Source organism: Oncorhynchus masou, unplaced genomic scaffold (genome assembly GCF_036934945.1).
Source record: "Oncorhynchus masou masou isolate Uvic2021 unplaced genomic scaffold, UVic_Omas_1.1 unplaced_scaffold_1038, whole genome shotgun sequence".
NCBI classification, from domain to species: domain Eukaryota; kingdom Metazoa; phylum Chordata; class Actinopteri; order Salmoniformes; family Salmonidae; genus Oncorhynchus; species Oncorhynchus masou.
In genome coordinates, this window is record NW_027000079.1 from 132,697 (window position 1) to 157,538 (window position 24,842).

General features: G+C 37.0%; 1 protein-coding gene across 1 annotated transcript; it reads right to left on the reverse strand.

Annotated features, from left to right (window-relative positions):
* On the reverse strand, positions 1-24,429 carry LOC135528800 (clarin-2-like). Its single transcript, XM_064957859.1, has 2 exons — positions 24,072-24,429; positions 1-59 (listed from the first exon to the last, which is right to left on the reverse strand). Exons 1-2 carry the CDS (start codon positions 24,322-24,324, stop codon positions 40-42), a joined length of 273 nt encoding a protein of 90 aa, XP_064813931.1. The 5' UTR covers positions 24,325-24,429; the 3' UTR covers positions 1-39.
* Between the last annotated feature and the right edge of the window lie 413 nt (positions 24,430-24,842).

The following is a 24,842-nucleotide window of genomic DNA, read 5'->3' on the forward strand; positions in this document are numbered from 1 at the left end:
CCTGCTATGGTGTTCCAGATGTAGAGTCCATTTGGGCCTTTAATGCTCTGGTAGGGAACCTGATACACAGAGATATACACTATAACACCACACAGAGATATACACTATAACACCACACAGAGATATACACTATAACACTATAGATATACACTATAACACCACACAGAGATATACACTATAACACCACACAGTGATATACACTATAACAACACACAGAGATATACACTATAACACCTATAACACCACACAGAGATATACACTATAACACTATAGATATACACTATAACACCACACAGAGATATACACTATAACACCACACAGTGATATACACTATAACACCACACAGTGATATACACATAACACCACACAGATATACACTATAACACCACACAGTGATATACACTATAACACCACACAGTGATATACACTATAACACCACACAGAGATATACACTATAACACTATAGATATACACTATAACACCACACAGTGATATACACTATAACACTATAGATATACACTATAACACCACACAGTGATATACACTATAACACTATAGATATACACTATAACACCACACAGAGATATACACTATAACACCACACAGTGATATACACTATAACACCACACAGAGATATACACTATAACACCACACAGAGATATACACTATAACACTATAGATATACACTATAACACCACACAGATATACACTATAACACTATAGATATACACTATAACACCACACAGAGATATACACTATAACACCACACAGAGATATACACTATAACACCACACAGTGATATACACTATAACACCACACAGAGATATACACTATAACACTATAGATATACACTATAACACTATAGATATACACTATAACACTATAGATATACACTATAACACTATAGATATACACCACACAGATATATACACTATAACCACACAGAGATATACACTATAACACTATAGATATACACTATAACACTATAGATATACACTATAACACCACACAGAGATATATAACACCACACAGAGATATACACTATAACACCACACAGAGATATACACTATAACACCACACAGAGATATACACTATAACACCACACATAGATATACACTATAACACCACACAGAGATATACACTATAACCCACAGAGATATACACTATAACACCACACAGAGATATACACTATAACACACACAGATATACACTATAACACACACAGATATACACTATAACACTATAGATATACACACACAGAGATATACACTATAACACTATAGATATACACTATAACACCACACAGTGATATACACTATAACACCACACAGAGATATACACTATAACACCACACAGAGATATACACTATAACACCACACAGGGATATACACTATAACACCACACAGTGATATACACTATAGATATACACTATAACACCACACAGAGATATACACTATAACACCACACACTATGATATACACTATAACACCACATAGATATACACTATAACACCACACAGAGATATACACTATAACACCACACAGTGATATACACTATAACACCACACAGAGATATACACTATAACAACACTATAGATATACACTATAACACCACACAGGGATATACACTATAACACCACACAGAGATATACACTATAACACCACACAGTGATATACACTATAACACCACACAGTGATATACACTATAACACCACACAGAGATATACACTATAACACCACACAGTGATATACACTATAACACCACATAGATATACACTATAACACCACACAGAGATATACACTATAACACCACACAGTGATATACACTATAACACCACACAGAGATATACACTATAACACTACAGGGATATACACTATAACACCACACAGTGATATACACTATAACACCACACAGAGATATACACTATAACACCACACAGTGAGATATACACTATAACACCACACAGTGATATACACCACACAGAGATATACACTATAACACCACACAGTGATATACACTATAACACTATAGATATACACTATAACACCACACAGAGATATACACTATAACACCACACAGAGATATACACTATAACACAAAGATATAGATATAACACTACACAGAGATAACACTATAACACCACACAGAGATATACACTATAACACCACACAGAGATATACACTATAACAGACACTATGATATACACTATAACACCACACAGATATACACTATAACACCACACAGAGATATACACTATAACACCACACAGAGATATACACTATAACACTATAGATATACACTATAACACCACACAGAGATATACACTATAACACTATAGATATACACTATAACACCACACAGTGATATACACTATAACACACACAGAGATATACACACAGTGATATACACTATAACACTATAGATATACACTATAACACCACACATAGATATACACTATAACACTATAGATATACACTATAACACACACAGATATACACTATAACACCACACAGTGATATACACTATAACACTATAGATATACACTATAACACCACACAGTGATATACACTATAACACCACACAGAGATATACACTATACACCACACATAGATATACACTATAACACCACACAGTGATATACACAGTGATATAACTATAACACAATAGATATACACTATAACACCACACAGAGATATACACTATAACACCACACAGTGATATACACTATAACACACAAAGAGATATACACTATAACACCACACAGAGATATACACTATAACACTATAGATATACACTATAACACCACACAGAGATATACACTATAACACCATAGATATACACTATAACACACAGTGATATACACTATAACACCACACACTATAACACCACACAGAGATATACACTATAACACCACACAGTGATATACACTATAACTCCACACAGAGATATACACTATAACACCACACAGATATATACACTATAACACTATAGATATACACTATAACACCACACAGTGATATACACTATAACACATAGATATATACACACAGAGATATACACTACCACAAATAGATATACACTATAACACCACACAGTGATATACACTATAACACCACAAAGAGATATACACTATAACACCACACAGAGATATACACTATAACACCACACAGAGATATACACTATAACACCACACAGAGATATACACTATAACACTATAGATATACACTATAACACTATAGATATACAGTGATATACACTATAACACACAGAGATCACTATACACTATAGATATACCACACAGAGATATACACTATAACACACAGAGATATAACACTATAACACTATAGATATACACTATAACACCACACAGAGATATACACTATAACACCACACAGTGATATACACTATAACACTATAGATATACACTATAACACCACACAGAGATATACACTATAACACCACACAGAGATATACACTATAACACCAACAGAGATATACACTATAACACACACAGTGATATACACTATAACACCACACAGAGATATACACTATAACACTATAGATATACACTATAACACTATAGATATACACTATAACACCACACAGTGATATACACTATAACACCACACAGTGATATACACTATAACACTAAAGATATACACTATAACACCACACAGAGATATACACTATAACACCACACAGAGATATACACTATAACACCACACAGAGATATACACTATAACACCACACAGTGATATACACTATAACACCACACAGTGATATACACTATAACACCACACAGTGATATACACTATAACACTATAGATATACACTCTAACACCACACAGAGATATACACTATAACACCACACAGTGATATACACTATAACACCACACAGTGATATACACTATAACACCACACAGAGATATACACTATAACACCTATAGATATACACTATAACACCACACAGAGATATACACTATAACACCACACAGAGATATACACTATAACACCACACAGTGATATACACTATAACACCACACAGAGATATACACTATAACACCACACAGAGATATACACTATAACACTATAGATATACACTATAACACTATAGATATACACTCTAACACCACACAGAGATATACACTATAACACCATAAATATACACTATAACACCACACAGTGATATACACTATAACACCACACAGTGATATACACTATAATGGAGATATACACTATAACACTATAGATATACACTATAACACCACACAGGATATACACTATAACACCAGGTAGGGATATACACTATAACACCACACAGTGATATACACTATAACACCACACAGAGATATACACTATAACACCATAGATATACACTATAACACCACACAGTGATATACACTATAACACCACACACAGATATACACTATAACACCACACAGTGATATACACTATAACACCACACAGAGATATACACTATAACACCACACAGAGATATACACTATAACACCACACAGAGATATACACTATAACACCACACAGTGATATACACTATAACACCACACAGTGATATACACTATAACACCACACAGAGATATACACTATAACACTATAGATATACACTATAACACCACACAGTGATATACACTATAACACTATAGATATACACACACACCACAGAGATATACACTATAACACTATAGATATACACACACCACACAGTGATATACACTATAACACCACACAGCCACCAACAGATAACACTATAACACACCATAACACATAGATAGACACTATAACACTATAGATATACACTATAACCATAGATATACAATAACACTAGATATACACTATAACACTATAGATATACACTATAACACACATAGATATACACTATAACACCACACAGAGATATACACTATAACACCACACAGTGATATACACTATAACACCACACAGAGATATACACTATAACACCACACAGAGATATACACTACGCACAGTGATATACACATAACACCCACACAGTGATATACACTATAACACACACAGAGACATACACATAACACCACACAGAGATATACACTATAACACCACACAGAGACACTATAACACACACAGATATACACTATAACACCACACATAGATATACACTATACACCACACATAGATATACACTATAACACTATAGATATACACTATAACACCACACAGAGATATACACTATAACACCACACAGTGATATACACTATAACACAGACACACACCACACAGAGATATACACACAGACACAGTGATATACACTATAGCACACAGAGACAGACACATAACACGCACATAGCGCACAGTGATATACACTATAACACCACACAGTGATATACACTATAACACCACACAGAGATATACAGGTAACACTATAGATATACACAACGTATCACCACAGATATACACTACCTAACCCACACAGAGATACACACTATACACCACACCGATGTTACAGGAAGGCCATATAGATATACACTATAACACCAAAGATATCATTACACTATAACACTATAGACATACAACCACACCGAGCCACTGATATGTTCACCACACAGAGATATACACATAACACAGATAGGCAGGTCACTACAGATATACACTCATAACACTAGATATACACTATAACACTGAAAAACAGCTTCTATCTCAATACCTACCACAGTGTTAACACTATAACCTATAGATATACACATAACACTTGATATGGCTAACACTATAGATATACACTATAACACACACAGAGATATACACTAACACCACTCCAGATATACCACTTCAATAATGGGAATTGATAGGAAAGGATAGATATAAATATATCACTATAGATATACACTTTAAACAATGCTAACCTAATATAATGTTTACACATAACACCCTACATTATTCATCTCATATGTATACACTATATACTGATATACACTATAACACCACACAGAGACTGCATCACTTATGTAATACATGTACTTTGATTTACATATAACATCTCATATGTATATACTCACACACACATCATACCATCTACTGTATCTTGCCTATGCTGCTCTGCCACCCATCATTCATTCATATCTTTATGTACATATTCTTTATCCCCTTTATGTACTGGTCTGGAGACCTGTGTTTAGGGTTAGGTGTTTATGTACTGGTCTAGGGTTAGGTGTTTATGTACTGGTCGGCCACCAACAGGAACACTATCACCATCACATGGAGACCTGTGTTTAGGGTTAGGTGTTTATGTACACACACACACACACACACACACACACACACACACACACACACACACACACTGGTCAACAGGTTAGGGTTAGGTGTTTAGGGTCTGTCTAGGTAGGGTGTACACACACACACACACACACACACACACACACACACACACACACACACGGTGTTTATCACATGGTACCTGTGTTTAGGGTTACCAGGGTAGGGTTTATGTACACGGTCTAGTGACATACGGGCCACCAACAGTGTTTATGAGACATGGAGTCTAGGGGAATACTGTACGGGGACACACACACGGTGTTTATGTACACGGTCTAGGGGTAGGGTTAGGGTTAGGTGTTTACACCACTGGTCTAGCATTGTTAGGCCACTGTTAGGTGTTTATGTATCTCTCATCAGTGTTAGGGCAAACTCCAGTCTAGTTAGGATTAGGTGTTTACATGTACTGGTCATCTAGGGACACCTACACCACCCGATGTTACAGGAAAGGCATGTTTATGGGTTAGGTGCAAAACATTATTAGGTGTTTATGTATTTACTTCAATCTACTCATGTTATGGGTATAGGTGTTCTACTGTATAATGTCTATGCTGCTCTTATTCATTAGGTGTTTATGTACTGGTCTTTATCAGGTGTTTATGTACTGGTCTTAGGGTTAGGTGTTTATGTACTGGTCTGTGTTTATGTACTGGTTAGGTTAGGGTTAGGTGTTTATATACTGGTCTAGGGGTTTATGTACTGGTCTAGGGTTAGGGTTAGGTGTTTATGTACTGGTCTAGGGTTAGGGTTAGGTGTTTATGAACTGGTCTAGGGGGTTAGGAGTTTATGTACTGGTCTAGGGTTAGGGTTGTTTATATACTGGTCTGGGTTAGGGGTTATGTGTTTATGTACTGGTCTAGGGTTAGGTTAGGTGGTTAGGTGTTTATGTACTGGTCTAGGGTTAGGGTTTAGGTGTTTATGTACTGGTCTAGTGATAGGGTTAGGTGTTTATGTACTGGTCTAGGGTTAGGGTTAGGTGTTTGGTGTACTGGTCTAGGGTTAGGTTAGGTGTTTATGTACTGGTCTAGGTTAGGGTTAGGTGTTTATGTACTGGTCTAGGTTAGGGTTTGGTGTTTATGTACTGGTCTAGTGTTAGGGTTAGGTGTTTATGTACTGGTCTAGGGTTAGGGTTATGTGTTTATGTACTGGTCTAGGGTTAGGTGTTTATGTACTGGTCTAGGGTTAGGATTAGGTGTTTATGTACTGGTCTAGGGTTAGGGTTAGGTGTTTATGTACTGGTCTAGGGTTAGTGTTACTGGTAGGGTTTAGGTGTTTACTGGTCTGGGTTAGGGTTAGGTGTTTATGTACTGGTCTAGGGTTAGGTAAGGTGTTTATGTACTGGTTAGGTGTTTATGTACTGGTCTAGGGTTAGGGTTAGGTGTTTATGTACTGGTCTAGGGTTAGGGTTAGGTGTTTATGTACTGGTCTAGGGTAGGGTTAGGTTAGGTGTTTATGTACTGGTCTAGGTTAGGGTTAGGTGTTTATGTACTGGTCTAGGGTTAGGGTTAGGTGTTTATGTACTGGTCTAGGGTATAGGGTTAGGTGTTTATGTACTGGTCTAGGGTTAGGTGTTTATGTACTGGTCTAGGGTTAGGGTTAGGTGTTTATGTACTGGTCTAGGGTTAGGGTTAGGTGTTTATGTACTGGTCTAGGATAGGGTTTAGGTACTGGTCCAGGGTTAGGTATGTGTTTATGTACTGGTAGGGTTAGGGTTAGGTGTTTATGTACTGGTCTAGTGTTAGGTTAGGTGTTTATGTACTGGTCTAGGGTTAGGGTTAGGTGTTTATGTACTGGTCTAGGGTTAGGGTTAGGTGTTTATGTACTGGTCTAGGTTAGGGTTAGGTGTTTATGTACTGGTCTAGGGTTAGGGTTAGGTGTTTATGTACTGGTCTAGGGTTTGGGGGTTTATGTACTGGTCTAGGGTTAGGTGTTTATGTACTGGTCTAGGGTTAGGGTTAGGTGTTTATGTACTGGTCTAGGGTTAGGGTTAGGTGTTTATGTACTGGTCTAGGGTTAGGTGTTTATGTACTGGTCTAGGGTTAGGGTTAGGTGTTTATGTACTCTAGGGTTAGGGTTAGGTGTTTATGTACTGGTCTAGGGTTAGGGTTAGGTGTTTATGTACTGGTCTAGTTAGGGTTAGGTGTTTATGTACTGGTCTAGGTTAGTGTTATGTACTGGTCTAGGGTTAGGTGTTTATGTACTGGTCTAGGGTTAGGGTTAGGTGTTATGTACTGGTCTAGGGTTAGGGTTAGGTGTTTATGTACTGGTCTAGGTTAGGGTTAGGTGTTTTTACTGGTCTAGGTTAGGTTAGGTGTTTATGTACTGGTCTAGGGTTAGGGTTAGGTGTTTATGTACTGGTCTAGGGTTAGGGTTAGGTGTTTATGTACTGGTCATAGGGTTAGTGTTAGGGTTAGGTGTTTATGTACTGGTCTAGGGTTAGGGTTAGGTGTTTATGTACTGGTCTAGGGTTAGGGTTAGGTGTTTATGTACTGGTCTAGGGTTAGGGTTAGGTGTTTATGTACTGGTCTAGGGGTGTTTATGTACTGGTTAGGGTTAGGTGTTTATGTACTGGTCTAGGGGTTAGGGTTAGGTGTTTATGTACTGGTCTAGGAGGGTTAGGGTTAGGTGTTTATGTACTGGTCTAGGGTTAGGGTTAGGAGTTTATATACTGGTCTAGGGTTAGGGTATGTGTTTATGTACTGGTCTAGGGTTAGGGTTAGGTGTTTATGTACTGGTCTAGGGTTAGGGTTAGGTGTTTATGTACTGGTCTAGGTGTTTATGTAGGGTTAGGTGTTTATGTACTGGTTAGGGTTAGGTTAGGTGTTTATGTACTGGTCTAGGGTTAGGTTAGGTGTTTATGTACTGGTCTAGGGTTAGGTTAGGTGTTTATGTACTGGTCTAGGGTTACTGGTTAGGTGTTTATGTACTGGTCTAGGTGTGTTTATGTACTGGTCTAGTCAGGTGGTTAGGGTTAGGTGTTTATGTACTGGTCTAGGGTTAGGGTTGGTGTTTATGTACTGGTCTAGGGTTAGTGTTGTGTTTATGTACTGGTAGGGTTAGGGTTAGGTGTTTATGTACTGGTCTAGGGTTAGGGTTAGGTGTTTATGTACTGGTCTAGGGGTGTTTATGTACTGGTTAGGGTTAGGGTTAGGTGTTTATGTACTGGTCTAGGGTTGGGGTTGGGGTTAGGGTTCAGGTGTTTATGCACTGGTCTATGGTTAGGGTTAGGTGTTTATGTACTGGTCTAGACAAAGGACCCCCTAATATGCAGGGGGATTACCAGGTTTAGGTGGGGTTTATGTACTGGTCTAGTGGGGTTAGGGTTAGGTGTTTATGTACTGGTCTAGGGTTAGTTAGGTGTTTATGTACTGGTCTAGTGACCCCTTAGGGGACACTGGTGTTTATGTACTGGTCTAGTCAGTGTGTTTATGTACTGGTCTAGGGTTAGGGTTAGGTGTTTATGTACTGGTCTAGGGTTAGGGGGGTACTGGTTAGTGTGTTTATGTACTGGTCAAGGGTTAGACTGTTATGTACTGGTTAGTTAGGGGTGTTTATGTACTGGTCAAAGGGTTAGGGTTAGGTGTTTATGTACTGGTCTAGGGTTAGGGTTAGGTGTTTATGTACTGGTCTAGGATAGGGTTAGGGTGTTTATGTACTGGTCTAGTAGTTAGGGTTAGGTGTTTATGTACTGGTCTAGTGATAGGGTTAGGTGTTTATGTACTGGTCTAGGGTTAGGGTTAGGTGTTTATGTACTGGTCTAGTGTTAGGGTTAGGTGTTTATGTACTGGTCTAGGGTTAGGGTTAGGTGTTTATGTACTGGTCTAGGGTTCGGGTTAGGTGTTTATGTACTGGTCTAGTGTTACGTGTTTATGCACTGGTCTAGTCAGTGTGTTTATTTACTGGTCTAGTCAGTGTGTTTATGTACTGGCCTAGTCAGTGTGTTTATGTACTGGTCTAGTCAGTGTGTTTATGTACTGGTCTAGTCAGTGTGTTTATGTACTGGTCTTGTCAGTGTGTTTATGTACTGTATATAATAGTCTGGTAGAGTCAGTGTGTTTATGTACTGGTCTAGTCAGTGTGTTTATGTACTGTATAGATAAAACATGGACACTGTATATAATGTTTATATTTGATCTCTGTAGTAGATATATCCCCATAAAGTCTGACCAGACCTGTAACAGTCCCAGTAATATACCCCAGATGATCCCATAATATGCAGAGGGGGACACTGACGAGACCAGACAAAGACTCTAATATGCAGAGGGGGACACAGACCAGACCAGACAAAGACTGATATCCCCCTATATATGTCAGAGGGGGACATATCTGTAGACCAGACAAAGTCTGACCCCATAACAGTCTGTAGTAGATATATCCCATAACAGTCTGTAGTAGATATATCCCCATAACAGTCTGTAGTAGATATATCCCCATAACAGTCTGTAGTAGATATATCCCATAACAGTCTGTAGTAGATATATCCCCATAACAGTCTGTAGTAGATATATCCCATAACAGTCTGTAGTAGATATATCCCCATAACAGTCTGTAGTAGATATATCCCATAACAGATATATCCCATAACAGTCTGTAGTAGATATATCCCATAACAGTCTGTAGTAGATATATCCCATAACAGTCTGTAGTAGATATATCATAACCCCATAACAGTCTGTAGTAGATATATCCCATAACAGTCTGTAGTAGATATATCCCCATAACAGTCTGTAGTAGATATATATCCCCATAACAGTCTGTAGTAGATATATCCCATAACAGTCTGTAGTAGATATATCCCATAACAGTCTGTAGTAGATATATCCCATAACAGTCTGTAGTAGATATATCCCATAACAGTCTGTAGTAGATATCCCCATAACAGTCTGTAGTAGATATATCCCCATAACAGTCTGTAGTAGATATATCCCATAACAGTCTGTAGTAGATATATCCCATAACAGTCTGTAGTAGATATATCCCATAACAGTCTGTAGTAGATATATCCCCATAACAGTCTGTAGTAGATATATCCCATAACAGTCTGTAGTAGATATATCCCATAACAGTCTGTAGTAGATATATCCCATAACAGTCTGTAGTAGATATATCCCCATAACAGTCTGTAGTAGATATATCCCATAACAGTCTGTAGTAGATATATCTGTAGAGATATATCCCCATAACAGTCTGTAGTAGATATATCCCATAACAGTCTGTAGTAGATATATCCCCATAACAGTCTGTAGTAGATATATCCCATAACAGTCTGTAGTAGATATATCCCATAACAGTCTGTAGTAGATATATCCCATAACAGTCTGTAGTAGATATATCCCATAACAGTCTGTAGTAGATATATCCCCATAACAGTCTGTAGTAGATATATCCCATAACAGTCTGTAGTAGATATATCCCCATAACAGTCTGTAGTAGATATATCTGTAGTAGATATATCCCATAACAGTCTGTAGTAGATATATCCCATAACAGTCTGTAGTAGATATATCCCCATAACAGTCTGTAGTAGATATATCCCCATAACAGTCTGTAGTAGATATATCCCCATAACAGTCTGTAGTAGATATATCCCATAATAACAGTCTGTAGTAGATATATCCCATAACAGTCTGTAGTAGATATATCCCATAACAGTCTGTAGTAGATATCCCCATAACAGTCTGTAGTAGATATATCCCATAACCTGTAGTAGATATATAACAGTCTGTAGTAGATATATCCCCATAACAGTCTGTAGTAGATATATCCCATAACAGTCTGTAGTAGATATATCCCATAACAGTCTGTAGTAGATATATCCCATAACAGTCTGTAGTAGATATATCCCATAACAGTCTGTAGTAGATATATCCCCATAACAGTCTGTAGTAGATATATCCCATAACAGTCTGTAGTAGATATATCCCCATAACAGTCTGTAGTAGATATATCCCATAACAGTCTGTAGTAGATATATCCCATAACAGTCTGTAGTAGATATATCCCCATAACAGTCTGTAGTAGATATATCCCATAACAGTCTGTAGTAGATATATCCCCATAACAGTCTGTAGTAGATATATCCCCATAACAGTCTGTAGTAGATATATCCCCATAACAGTCTGTAGTAGATATATCCCATAAACAGATATATCCCCATAACAGTAGTAGATATATCCCCATAACAGTCTGTAGTAGATATATCCCCATAACAGTCTGTAGTAGATATATCCCCATAACAGTCTGTAGTAGATATATCCCTGTAGTAGATATATCCCCACAGTCTGTAGTAGATATATCCCCATAACAGTCTGTAGTAGATATATCCCATAACAGTCTGTAGTAGATATATCCCATAACAGTCTGTAGTAGATATATCCCATAACAGTCTGTAGTAGATATATCCCATAACAGTCTGTAGTAGATATATCTGTAGTAGATATATCCCATAACAGTCTGTAGTAGATATATCCCAGAACAGTCTGTAGTAGATATATCCCCATAACAGTCTGTAGTAGATATATCCCCATAACAGTCTGTAGTAGATATATCCCCCATAACAGTCTGTAGTAGATATATCCCCATAACAGTCTGTAGTAGATATATCCCATAACAGTCTGTAGTAGATATATCCCATAACAGTCTGTAGTAGATCCCATATATAACAGTCTGTAGTAGATATATCCCATAACCATAGATATATCCCCATAACAGTCTGTAGTAGATATATCCCATAACAGTCTGTAGTAGATATATCCCATAACAGTCTGTAGTAGATATATCCCCATAACAGTCTGTAGTAGATATATCCCATAACAGTCTGTAGTAGATATAACAGTCTGTAGTAGATATATCCCCATAACAGTCTGTAGTAGATATATCCCCATAACAGTCTGTAGTAGATATATCCCATAGTCTGTAGTAGATATATCCCATAACAGTCTGTAGTAGATATATCCCATAACAGTCTGTAGTAGATATATCCCCATAACAGTCTGTAGTAGATATATCCCATAACAGTCTGTAGTAGATATATCCCCATAACAGTCTGTAGTAGATATATCCCCATAACAGTCTGTAGTAGATATATCCCATAACAGTCTGTAGTAGATATATCCCATAACAGTCTGTAGTAGATATATCCCATAACAGTCTGTAGTAGATATATCCCATAACAGTCTGTAGTAGATATATCCCCATAACAGTCTGTAGTAGATATATCCCCATAACAGTCTGTAGTAGATATATCCCCATAGTCTGTAGTAGATATATCCCATAACAGTCTGTAGTAGATATATCCCCATAACAGTCTGTAGTAGATATATCCCCATAACAGTCTGTAGTAGATATATCCCCATAACAGTCTGTAGTAGATATATATCAGTCCCATAACAGTCTGTAGTAGATATATCCCATAACAGTCTGTAGTAGATATATCCCATAACAGTCTGTAGTAGATATATCCCCATAACAGTCTGTAGTAGATATATCCCCATAACAGTCTGTAGTAGATATATCCCATAACAGTCTGTAGTAGATATATCCCATAACAGTCTGTAGTAGATATATCCCATAACAGTCTGTAGTAGATATATCCCATAACAGTCTGTAGTAGATATATCCCATAACAGTCTGTAGTAGATATATCCCCATAACAGTCTGTAGTAGATATATCCCCATAACAGTCTGTAGTAGATATATCCCATAACAGTCTGTAGTAGATATATCCCCATAACAGTCTGTAGTAGATATATCCCCATAACAGTCTGTAGTAGATATATCCCATAACAGTCTGTAGTAGATATATCCCATAACAGTCTGTAGTAGATATATCCCCATAACAGTCTGTAGTAGATATATCCCCATAACAGTCTGTAGTAGATATATCCCATAACAGTCTGTAGTAGATATATCCCCATAACAGTCTGTAGTAGATATATCCCATAACAGTCTGTAGTAGATATATCCCCATAACAGTCTGTAGTAGATATATCCCCATAACAGTCTGTAGTAGATATATCCCCATAACAGTCTGTAGTAGATATATCCCCATAACAGTCTGTAGTAGATATATCCCCATAACAGTCTGTATAGATATATCCCCATAACGGTCTGTAGTAGATATATCCCCATAACAGTCTGTAGTAGATATATCCCATAACAGTCTGTAGTAGATATATCCCATAACAGTCTGTAGTAGATATATCCCATAACAGTCTGTAGTAGATATATCCCATAACAGTCTGTAGTAGATATCCCCATAACAGTCTGTAGTAGATATATCCCATAACAGTCTGTATTAGATATATCCCCATAACAGTCTGTAGTAGATATATCCCATAACAGTCTGTAGTAGATATATCCCATAACAGTCCGTAGTAGATATATCCCCATAACAGTCTGTAGTAGATATATCCCATAACAGTCTGTAGTAGATATATCCCTGTAGTAGATATATAACAGTCTGTAGTAGATATATCCCATAACAGTCTGTAGTAGATATATCCCCATAACAGTCTGTAGTAGATATATCCCATAACAGTCTGTAGTAGATATATCCCATAACAGTCTGTAGTAGATATATCCCATAACAGTCTGTAGTAGATATATCCCCATAACAGTCTGTAGTAGATATATCCCATAACAGTCTGTAGTAGATATATCCCCATAACAGTCTGTAGTAGATATATCCCATAACAGTCTGTAGTAGATATATCCCATAACAGTCTGTAGTAGATATATCCCCATAACAGTCTGTAGTAGATATATCCCCATAACAGTCTGTAGTAGATATATCCCATAACAGTCTGTAGTAGATATATCCCATAACAGTCTGTAGTAGATATATCCCATAACAGTCTGTAGTAGATATATCCCCATAACAGTCTGTAGTAGATATATCCCCATAACAGTCTGTAGTAGATATATCCCATAACAGTCTGTAGTAGATATATCCCCATAACAGTCTGTAGTAGATATATCCCATAACAGTCTGTAGTAGATATATCCCATAACAGTCTGTAGTAGATATATCCCATAACAGTCTGTAGTAGATATATCCCATAACAGTCTGTAGTAGATATATCCCCATAACAGTCTGTAGTAGATATATCCCCATAACAGTCTGTAGTAGATATATCCCCATAACAGTCTGTAGTAGATATATCCCCATAACAGTCTGTAGTAGATATATATCCCATAACAGTCTGTAGTAGATATATCCCATAACAGTCTGTAGTAGATATATCCCATAACAGTCTGTAGTAGATATATCCCCATAACAGTCTGTAGTAGATATATCCCATAACAGTCTGTAGTAGATATATCCCCATAACAGTCTGTAGTAGATATATCCCATAACAGTCTGTAGTAGATATATCCCCATAACAGTCTGTAGTAGATATATCCCATAACAGTCTGTAGTAGATATATCCCCATAACAGTCTGTAGTAGATATATCCCATAACAGTCTGTAGTAGATATATCCCCATAACAGTCTGTAACAGTAGATATATCCCCATAACAGTCTGTAGTAGATATATCCCATAACAGTCTGTAGTAGATATATCCCATAACAGTCTGTAGTAGATATATCCCCATAACAGTCTGTAGTAGATATATCCCATAACAGTCTGTAGTAGATATATCCCCATAACAGTCTGTAGTAGATATATCCCCATAACAGTCTGTAGTAGATATATCCCATAACAGTCTGTATAGATATCCCATAACAGTCTGTAGTAGATATATCCCCATAACAGTCTGTAGTAGATATATCCCATAACAGTCTGTAGTAGATATATCCCATAACAGTCTGTAGTAGATATATCCCATAACAGTCTGTAGTAGATATATCCCCATAACAGTCTGTAGTAGATATATCCCCATAACAGTCTGTAGTAGATATATCCCCATAACAGTCTGTAGTAGATATATCCCCATAACAGTCTGTAGTAGATATATCCCCATAACAGTCTGTAGTAGATATATCCCCATAACAGTCTGTAGTAGATATATCCCCATAACAGTCTGTAGTAGATATATAGTCCCCATAACAGTCTGTAGTAGATATATCCCCATAACAGTCTGTAGTAGATATATCCCATAACAGTCTGTAGTAGATATATCCCATAACAGTCTGTAGTAGATATATCCCCATAACAGTCTGTAGTAGATATATCCCATAACAGTCTGTAGTAGATATATCCCATAACAGTCTGTAGTAGATATATCCCATAACAGTCTGTAGTAAATATATCCCATAACAGTCTGTAGTAGATATATCCCCATAACAGTCTGTAGTAGATATATCCCACAACAGTCTGTAGTAGATATATCCCATAACAGTCTGTAGTAGATATATCCCATAACAGTCTGTAGTAGATATATCCCATAACAGTCTGTAGTAGATATATCCCATAACAGTCTGTAGTAGATATATCCCATAACAGTCTGTAGTAGATATATCCCCATAACAGTCTGTAGTAGATATATCCCATAACAGTCTGTAGTAGATATATCCCATAACAGTCTGTAGTAGATATATCCCCATAACAGTCTGTAGTAGATATATCCCATAACAGTCTGTAGTAGATATATCCCATAACAGTCTGTAGTAGATATATCCCCATAACAGTCTGTAGTAGATATATCCATAACAGTCTGTAGTAGATATATCCCATAACAGTCTGTAGTAGATATATCCCATAACAGTCTGTAGTAGATATATCCCCATAACAGTCTGTAGTAGATATATCCAGTCTGTAGTAGATATATAACAGTCTGTAGTAGATATATCCCCATAACAGTCTGTAGTAGATATATCCCATAACAGTCTGTAGTAGATATATCCCCATAACAGTCTGTAGTAGATATATCCCATAACAGTCTGTAGTAGATATATCCCATAACAGTCTGTAGTAGATATATCCCATAACAGTCTGTAGTAGATATATCCCCATAACAGTCTGTAGTAGATATATCCCATAACAGTCTGTAGTAGATATATCCCATAACAGTCTGTAGTAGATATATCCCCATAACAGTCTGTAGTAGATATATCCCCATAACAGTCTGTAGTAGATATATATAACAGTCTGTAGTAGATAACATAACAGTCTGTAGTAGATATATCCCATAACAGTCTGTAGTAGATATATCCCCATAACAGTCTGTAGTAGATATATCCATAACAGTCTGTAGTAGATATACATAACAGTCTGTAGTAGATATATCCCATAACAGTCTGTAGTAGATATATCCCATAACAGTCTGTAGTAGATATATCCCATAACAGTCTGTAGTAGATATATCCCATAACAGTCTGTAGTAGATATATCCCCATAACAGTCTGTAGTAGATATATCCCATAACAGTCTGTAGTAGATATATCCCCATCAGTCTGTAGTAGATATATCCCATAACAGTCTGTAGTAGATATATCCCCATAACAGTCTGTAGTAGATATATCCCATAACAGTCTGTAGTAGATATATCCCATAACAGTCTGTAGTAGATATATCCCATAACAGTCTGTAGTAGATATATCCCATAACAGTCTGTAGTAGATATATCCCCATAACAGTCTGTAGTAGATATATCCCATAACAGTCTGTAGTAGATATATCCCATAACAGTCTGTAGTAGATATATCCCCATAACAGTCTGTAGTAGATATATCCCATAACAGTCTGTAGTAGATATATCCCCATAACCCCATAACAGTCTGTAGTAGATATATCCCATAACAGTCTGTAGTAGATATATCCCCATAACAGTCTGTAGTAGATATATCCCATAACAGTCTGTAGTAGATATATCCCCATAACAGTCTGTAGTAGATATATCCCCATAACAGTCTGTAGTAGATATATCCCATAACAGTCTGTAGTAGATATATCCCATAACAGTCTGTAGTAGATATATCCCATAACAGTCTGTAGTAGATATATCCCCATAACAGTCTGTAGTAGATATATCCCATAACAGTCTGTAGTAGATGTATCCCCATAACAGTCTGTAGTAGATATATCCCATAACAGTCTGTAGTAGATATATCCCCATAACAGTCTGTAGTAGATATATCCCCATAACAGTCTGTAGTAGATATATCCCATAACAGTCTGTAGTAGATATATCCCATAACAGTCTGTAGTAGATATATCCCCATAACAGTCTGTAGATATATCCCCATAACAGATATATATCCCATAACAGTCTGTAGTAGATATATCCCCATAACAGTCTGTAGTAGATATATCCCATAACAGTCTGTAGTAGATATATCCCCATAACAGTCTGTAGATATATCCCATAACAGTCTGTAGTAGATATATAGATATATCCCATAACAGTCTGTAGTAGATATATCCCCATAACAGTCTGTAGTAGATATATCCCCATAACAGTCTGTAGTAGATATATCCCATAACAGTCTGTAGTAGATATATCCCCATAACAGTCTGTAGTAGATATATCCCATAACAGTCTGTAGTAGATATATCCCCATAACAGTCTGATATATCCCCATAACAGTAGATATATCCCCCATAACAGTCTGTAGTAGATATATCCCCATAACAGTCTGTAGTAGATATATCCCATAACAGTCTGTAGTAGATATATCCCATAACAGTCTGTAGTAGATATATCCCATAACAGTCTGTAGTAGATATATCCCCATAACAGTCTGTAGTAGATATATCCCATAACAGTCTGTAGTAGATATATCCCATAACAGTCTGTAGTAGATATATCCCCATAACAGTCTGTAGTAGATATATCCCATAACAGTCTGTAGTAGATATATCCCATAACAGTCTGTAGTAGATATATCCCATAACAGTCTGTAGTAGATATATCCCATAACAGTCTGTAGTAGATATATCCCATAACAGTCTGTAGTAGATATATCCCATAACAGTCTGTAGTAGATATATCCCATAACAGTCTGTAGTAGATATATCCCATAACAGTCTGTAGTAGATATATCCCATAACAGTCTGTAGTAGATATATCCCCATAACAGTCTGTAGTAGATATATCCCCATAACAGTCTGTAGTAGATATATCCCCATAACAGTCTGTAGTAGATATATCCCATAACAGTCTGTAGTAGATATATCCCATAACAGTCTGTAGTAGATATATCCCATAACAGTCTGTAGTAGATATATCCCCATAACAGTCTGTAGTAGATATATCCCATAACAGTCTGTAGTAGATATATCCCATAACAGTCTGTAGTAGATATATCCCATAACAGTCTGTAGTAGATATATCCCATAACAGTCTGTAGTAGATATATCCCATAACAGTCTGATATAGTAACAGTCTGTAGTAGATATATCCCATAACAGTCTGTAGTAGATATATCCCATAACAGTCTGTAGTAGATATATCCCATAACAGTCTGTAGTAGATATATCCCATAACAGTCTGTAGTAGATATATCCCATAACAGTCTGTAGTAGATATATCCCCATAACAGTCTGTAGTAGATATATCCCATAACAGTCTGTAGTAGATATATCCCCATAACAGTCTGTAGTAGATATATCCCATAACAGTCTGTAGTAGATATATCCCATAACAGTCTGTAGTAGATATATCCCATAACAGTCTGTAGTAGATATATCCCCATAACAGTCTGTAGTAGATATATCCCCATAACAGTCTGTAGTAGATATATCCCCATAACAGTCTGTAGTAGATATATCCCCATAACAGTCTGTAGTAGATATATCCCATAACAGTCTGTAGTAGATATATCCCCATAACAGTCTGTAGTAGATATATCCCCATAACAGTCTGTAGTAGATATATCCCATAAAGTCAGATATATCCCCATCTGTAGATATATCCCATAGATATATCCCCATAACAGTCTGTAGTAGATATATCCCATAACAGTCTGTAGTAGATATATCCCCATAACAGTCTGTAGTAGATATATCCCATAACAGTCTGTAGTAGATATATCCCCATAACAGTCTGTAGTAGATATATCCCATAACAGTCTGTAGTAGATATATCCCATAACAGTCTGTAGTAGATATATCCCCATAACAGTCTGTAGTAGATATATCCCCATCAGTCCCATAACAGTCTGTAGTAGATATATCCCATAACATAACAGTCTGTAGTAGATATATCCCATAACAGTCTGTAGTAGATATATCCCATAACAGTCTGTAGTAGATATATCCCATAACAGTCTGTAGTAGATATATCCCCTGTAGTAGATATAACAGTCTGTAGTAGATATATCCCATAACAGTCTGTAGTAGATATATCCCATAACAGTCTGTAGTAGATATATCCCATAACAGTCTGTAACAGTAGATATATCCCATAACAGTCTGTAGTAGATATATCCCCATAACAGTCTGTAGTAGATATATCCCCATAACAGTCTGTAGTAGATATATCCCCATAACAGTCTGTAGTAGATATATCCCCATAACAGTCTGTAGTAGATATATCCCCATAACAGTCTGTAGTAGATATATCCCATAACAGTCTGTAGTAGATATATCCCATAACAGTCTAGATATATCCCCATAACAGTCTGTAGATATATCCCATAACAGTCATAGATCCATAACAGTCTGTAGTAGATATATCCCCCATAACAGTCTGTAGTAGATATATCCCCATAACAGTCTGTAGTAGATATATCCCCATAACAGTCTGTAGTAGATATATCCCCATAACAGTCTGTAGTAGATATATCCCATAACAGTCTGTAGTAGATATATCCCCATAACAGTCTGTAGTAGATATATCCCCATAACAGTCTGTAGTAGATATATCCCATAACAGTCTGTAGTAGATATATCCCCATAACAGTCTGTAGTAGATATATCCCATAACAGTCTGTAGTAGATATATATAGTCTGTAGCAGATAGATCCCCATAACAGTCTGTAGTAGATATATCCCATAACAGTCTGTAGTAGATATATCCCCATAACAGTCTGTAGTAGATATATCCCATAACAGTCTGTAGTAGATATATCCCCATAACAGTCTGTAGTAGATATATCCCATAACAGTCTGTAGTAGATATATCCCCATAACAGTCTGTAGTAGATATATCCCCATAACAGTCTGTAGTAGATATATCCCATAACAGTCTGTAGTAGATATATCCCCATAACAGTCTGTAGTAGATATATCCCCATAACAGTCTGTAGTAGATATATCCCATAACAGTCTGTAGTAGATATATCCCATAACAGTCTGTAGTAGATATATCCCATAACAGTCTGTAGTAGATATATCCCATAACAGTCTGTAGTAGATATATCCCATAACAGTTGTATATACATAACAGTCTGTAGTAGTAGTAGATATATCCCATAACAGTCTGTAGTAGATATATCCCCATAACAGTCTGTAGTAGATATATCCCATAACAGTCTGTAGTAGATATATCCCCATAACAGTCTGTAGTAGATATATCCCCATAACAGTCTGTAGTAGATATATCCCCATAACAGTCTGTAGTAGATATATCCCATAACAGTCTGTAGTAGATATATCCCATAACAGTCTGTAGTAGATATATCCCATAACAGTCTGTAGTAGATATATCCCATAACAGTCTGTAGTAGATATATCCCATAACAGTCTGTAGTAGATATATCCCATAACAGTCTGTAGTAGATATATCCCATAACAGTCTGTAGTAGATATATCCCATAACAGTCTGTAGTAGATATATATAACAGTCCCATAACAGTCTGTAGTAGATATATCCCATAACAGTCTGTAGTAGATATATCCCCATAACAGTCTGTAGTAGATATATCCCATAACAGTCTGTAGTAGATATATCCCATAACAGTAGTAGATATATCCCCATAACAGTCTGTAGTAGATATATCCCCATAACAGTCTGTAGTAGATATATCCCCCATAACAGTCTGTAGTAGATATATCCCATAGCAGTCTGTAGTAGATATATCCCCATAACAGTCTGTAGTAGATATATCCCATAACAGTCTGTAGTAGATATATCCCATAACAGTCTGTAGTAGATATATCCCATAACAGTCTGTAGTAGATATATAACAGTCTGTAGTAGATATATAACAGTCTGTAGTAGATATATCCCATAACAGTCTGTAGTAGATATATCCCATAACAGTCTGTAGTAGATATATCCCCATAACAGTCTGTAGTAGATATATCCCATAACAGTCTGTAGTAGATATATCCCCATAACAGTCTGTAGTAGATATATCCCATAACAGTCTGTAGTAGATATATCCCATAACAGTCTGTAGTAGATATATCCCATAACAGTCTGTAGTAGATATATCCCCATAACAGTCTGTAGTAGATATATCCCATAACAGTCTGTAGTAGATATATCCCCATAACAGTCTGTAGTAGATATATCCCATAACAGTCTGTAGTAGATATCCCCATAACAGTCTGTAGTAGATATATCCCATAACAGTCTGTAGTAGATATATCCCCATAACAGTCTGTAGTAGATATATCCCCATAACAGTCTGTAGTAGATATATCCCATAACAGTCTGTAGTAGATATATCCCATAACAGTCTGTAGTAGATATATCCCATAACAGTCTGTAGTAGATATATCCCATAACAGTCTGTATTAGATATATCCCCATAACAGTCTGTAGTAGATATATCCCATAACAGTCTGTAGTAGATATATCCCCCATAACAGTCTGTAGTAGATATATCCCATAACAGTCTGTAGTAGATATATCCCATAACAGTCTGTAGTAGATATATCCCATAACAGTCTGTAGTAGATATATCCCATAACAGTCTGTAGTAGATATATCCCATAACAGTCTGTAGTAGATATATCCCATAACAGTCTGTAGTAGATATATCCCATAACAGTCTGTAGTAGATATATCCCATAACAGTCTGTAGTAGATATATCCCATAACAGTCTGTAGTAGATATATCCCCATAACAGTCTGTAGTAGATATATCCCCATAACAGTCTGTAGTAGATATATCCCATAACAGTCTGTAGTAGATATATCCCATAACAGTCTGTAGTAGATATATCCCATAACAGTCCCTGTAGTAGATATATCCCATAACAGTCTGTAGTAGATATATCCCATAACAGTCTGTAGTAGATATATCCCCATAACAGTCTGTAGATATATCCCATAACAGTCTGTAGTAGATATATCCCCATAACAGTCTGTAGTAGATATATCCCATAACAGTCTGTAGTAGATATATCCCATAACAGTCTGTAGATATATCCCATAACAGTCTGTAGTAGATATATCCCCATAACAGTCTGTAGTAGATATATCCATAACAGTCTGTAGTAGATATATCCCATAACAGTCTGTAGTAGATATATCCCCATAACAGTCTGTAGTAGATATATCCCCATAACAGTCTGTAGTAGATATATCCCCATAACAGTCTGTAGTAGATATATCCCATAACAGTCTGTAGTAGATATATCCCCATAACAGTCTGTAGTAGATATATCCCATAACAGTCTGTAGTAGATATATCCCCATAACAGTCTGTAGTAGATATATCCCATAACAGTCTGTAGTAGATATATCCCATAACAGTCTGTAGTAGATATATCCCCATAACAGTCTGTAGTAGATATAACAGTCTGTAGTAGATATATCCCATAACAGTCTGTAGTAGATATATCCCATAACAGTCTGTAGTAGATATATCCCATAACAGTCTGTAGTAGATATATCCCATAACAGTCTGTAGTAGATATATCCCTTACTGTATATCTTGGAGCTGCGGTTTCCCAGTCCACACCTCCTAGTCTTCTGACCCTGGAACAGCCCGTAGTAGATGTGTCCGGTAAACTTGTCCAGTTCAGAACAGTTGGCGCTGACCAGCTCTGCCCCGGTACCACACAGGATCCTCCCGCTGACCCAGCGCTCGGTCGCCAGGGCCACCAGCAGCAGAGTGACAGAGAGCACGCAGAGCAGAGTGGCAAAGGAAAAGGTCAACCGTTTCCACAGCGACGGCATGGTCAGTCTGTCAGGGCGCCGGGTTTGGATAAACAACAACAACGATAACAACAAATGTCTTTATAATCCACCTCCATGTCTGTTCATCTCTTCACGCGGCTACGGGAGAGATCCCATAACAGCGGTGTTACGGTCCTCTAACGTCTGTAGTAGATATCTCCCCTCTCTGTAGTAGATATCTCCCATAACGTCTCTCGTAGATATCTCCCTCTCGTCTCCTCCTCGTCTCCTCAGTCTGTCCTCTCTACAACCTTTGTATTCCAGCGCCACTTTTCAGCGCCACTTTTCAAGCAGAGACCATGGGAACACCTCACAGGCTACGGGAGAGAGGCGGCGGTGTTACGGTCGTCTCCATGGGAACACCTCACAGGCACCCCGAGGGTCGGATCATCCAGTCCGGAGTTGTTGTGTCGGTCAGAACATCAAAACACTGTGAAATGAAACAGCTTGTTGTGATAGCTGGTAGAGAGGCTGCCATTAAAAGCTGAGATCCAGTCTGTGTTGGTCAGATCAGAGGG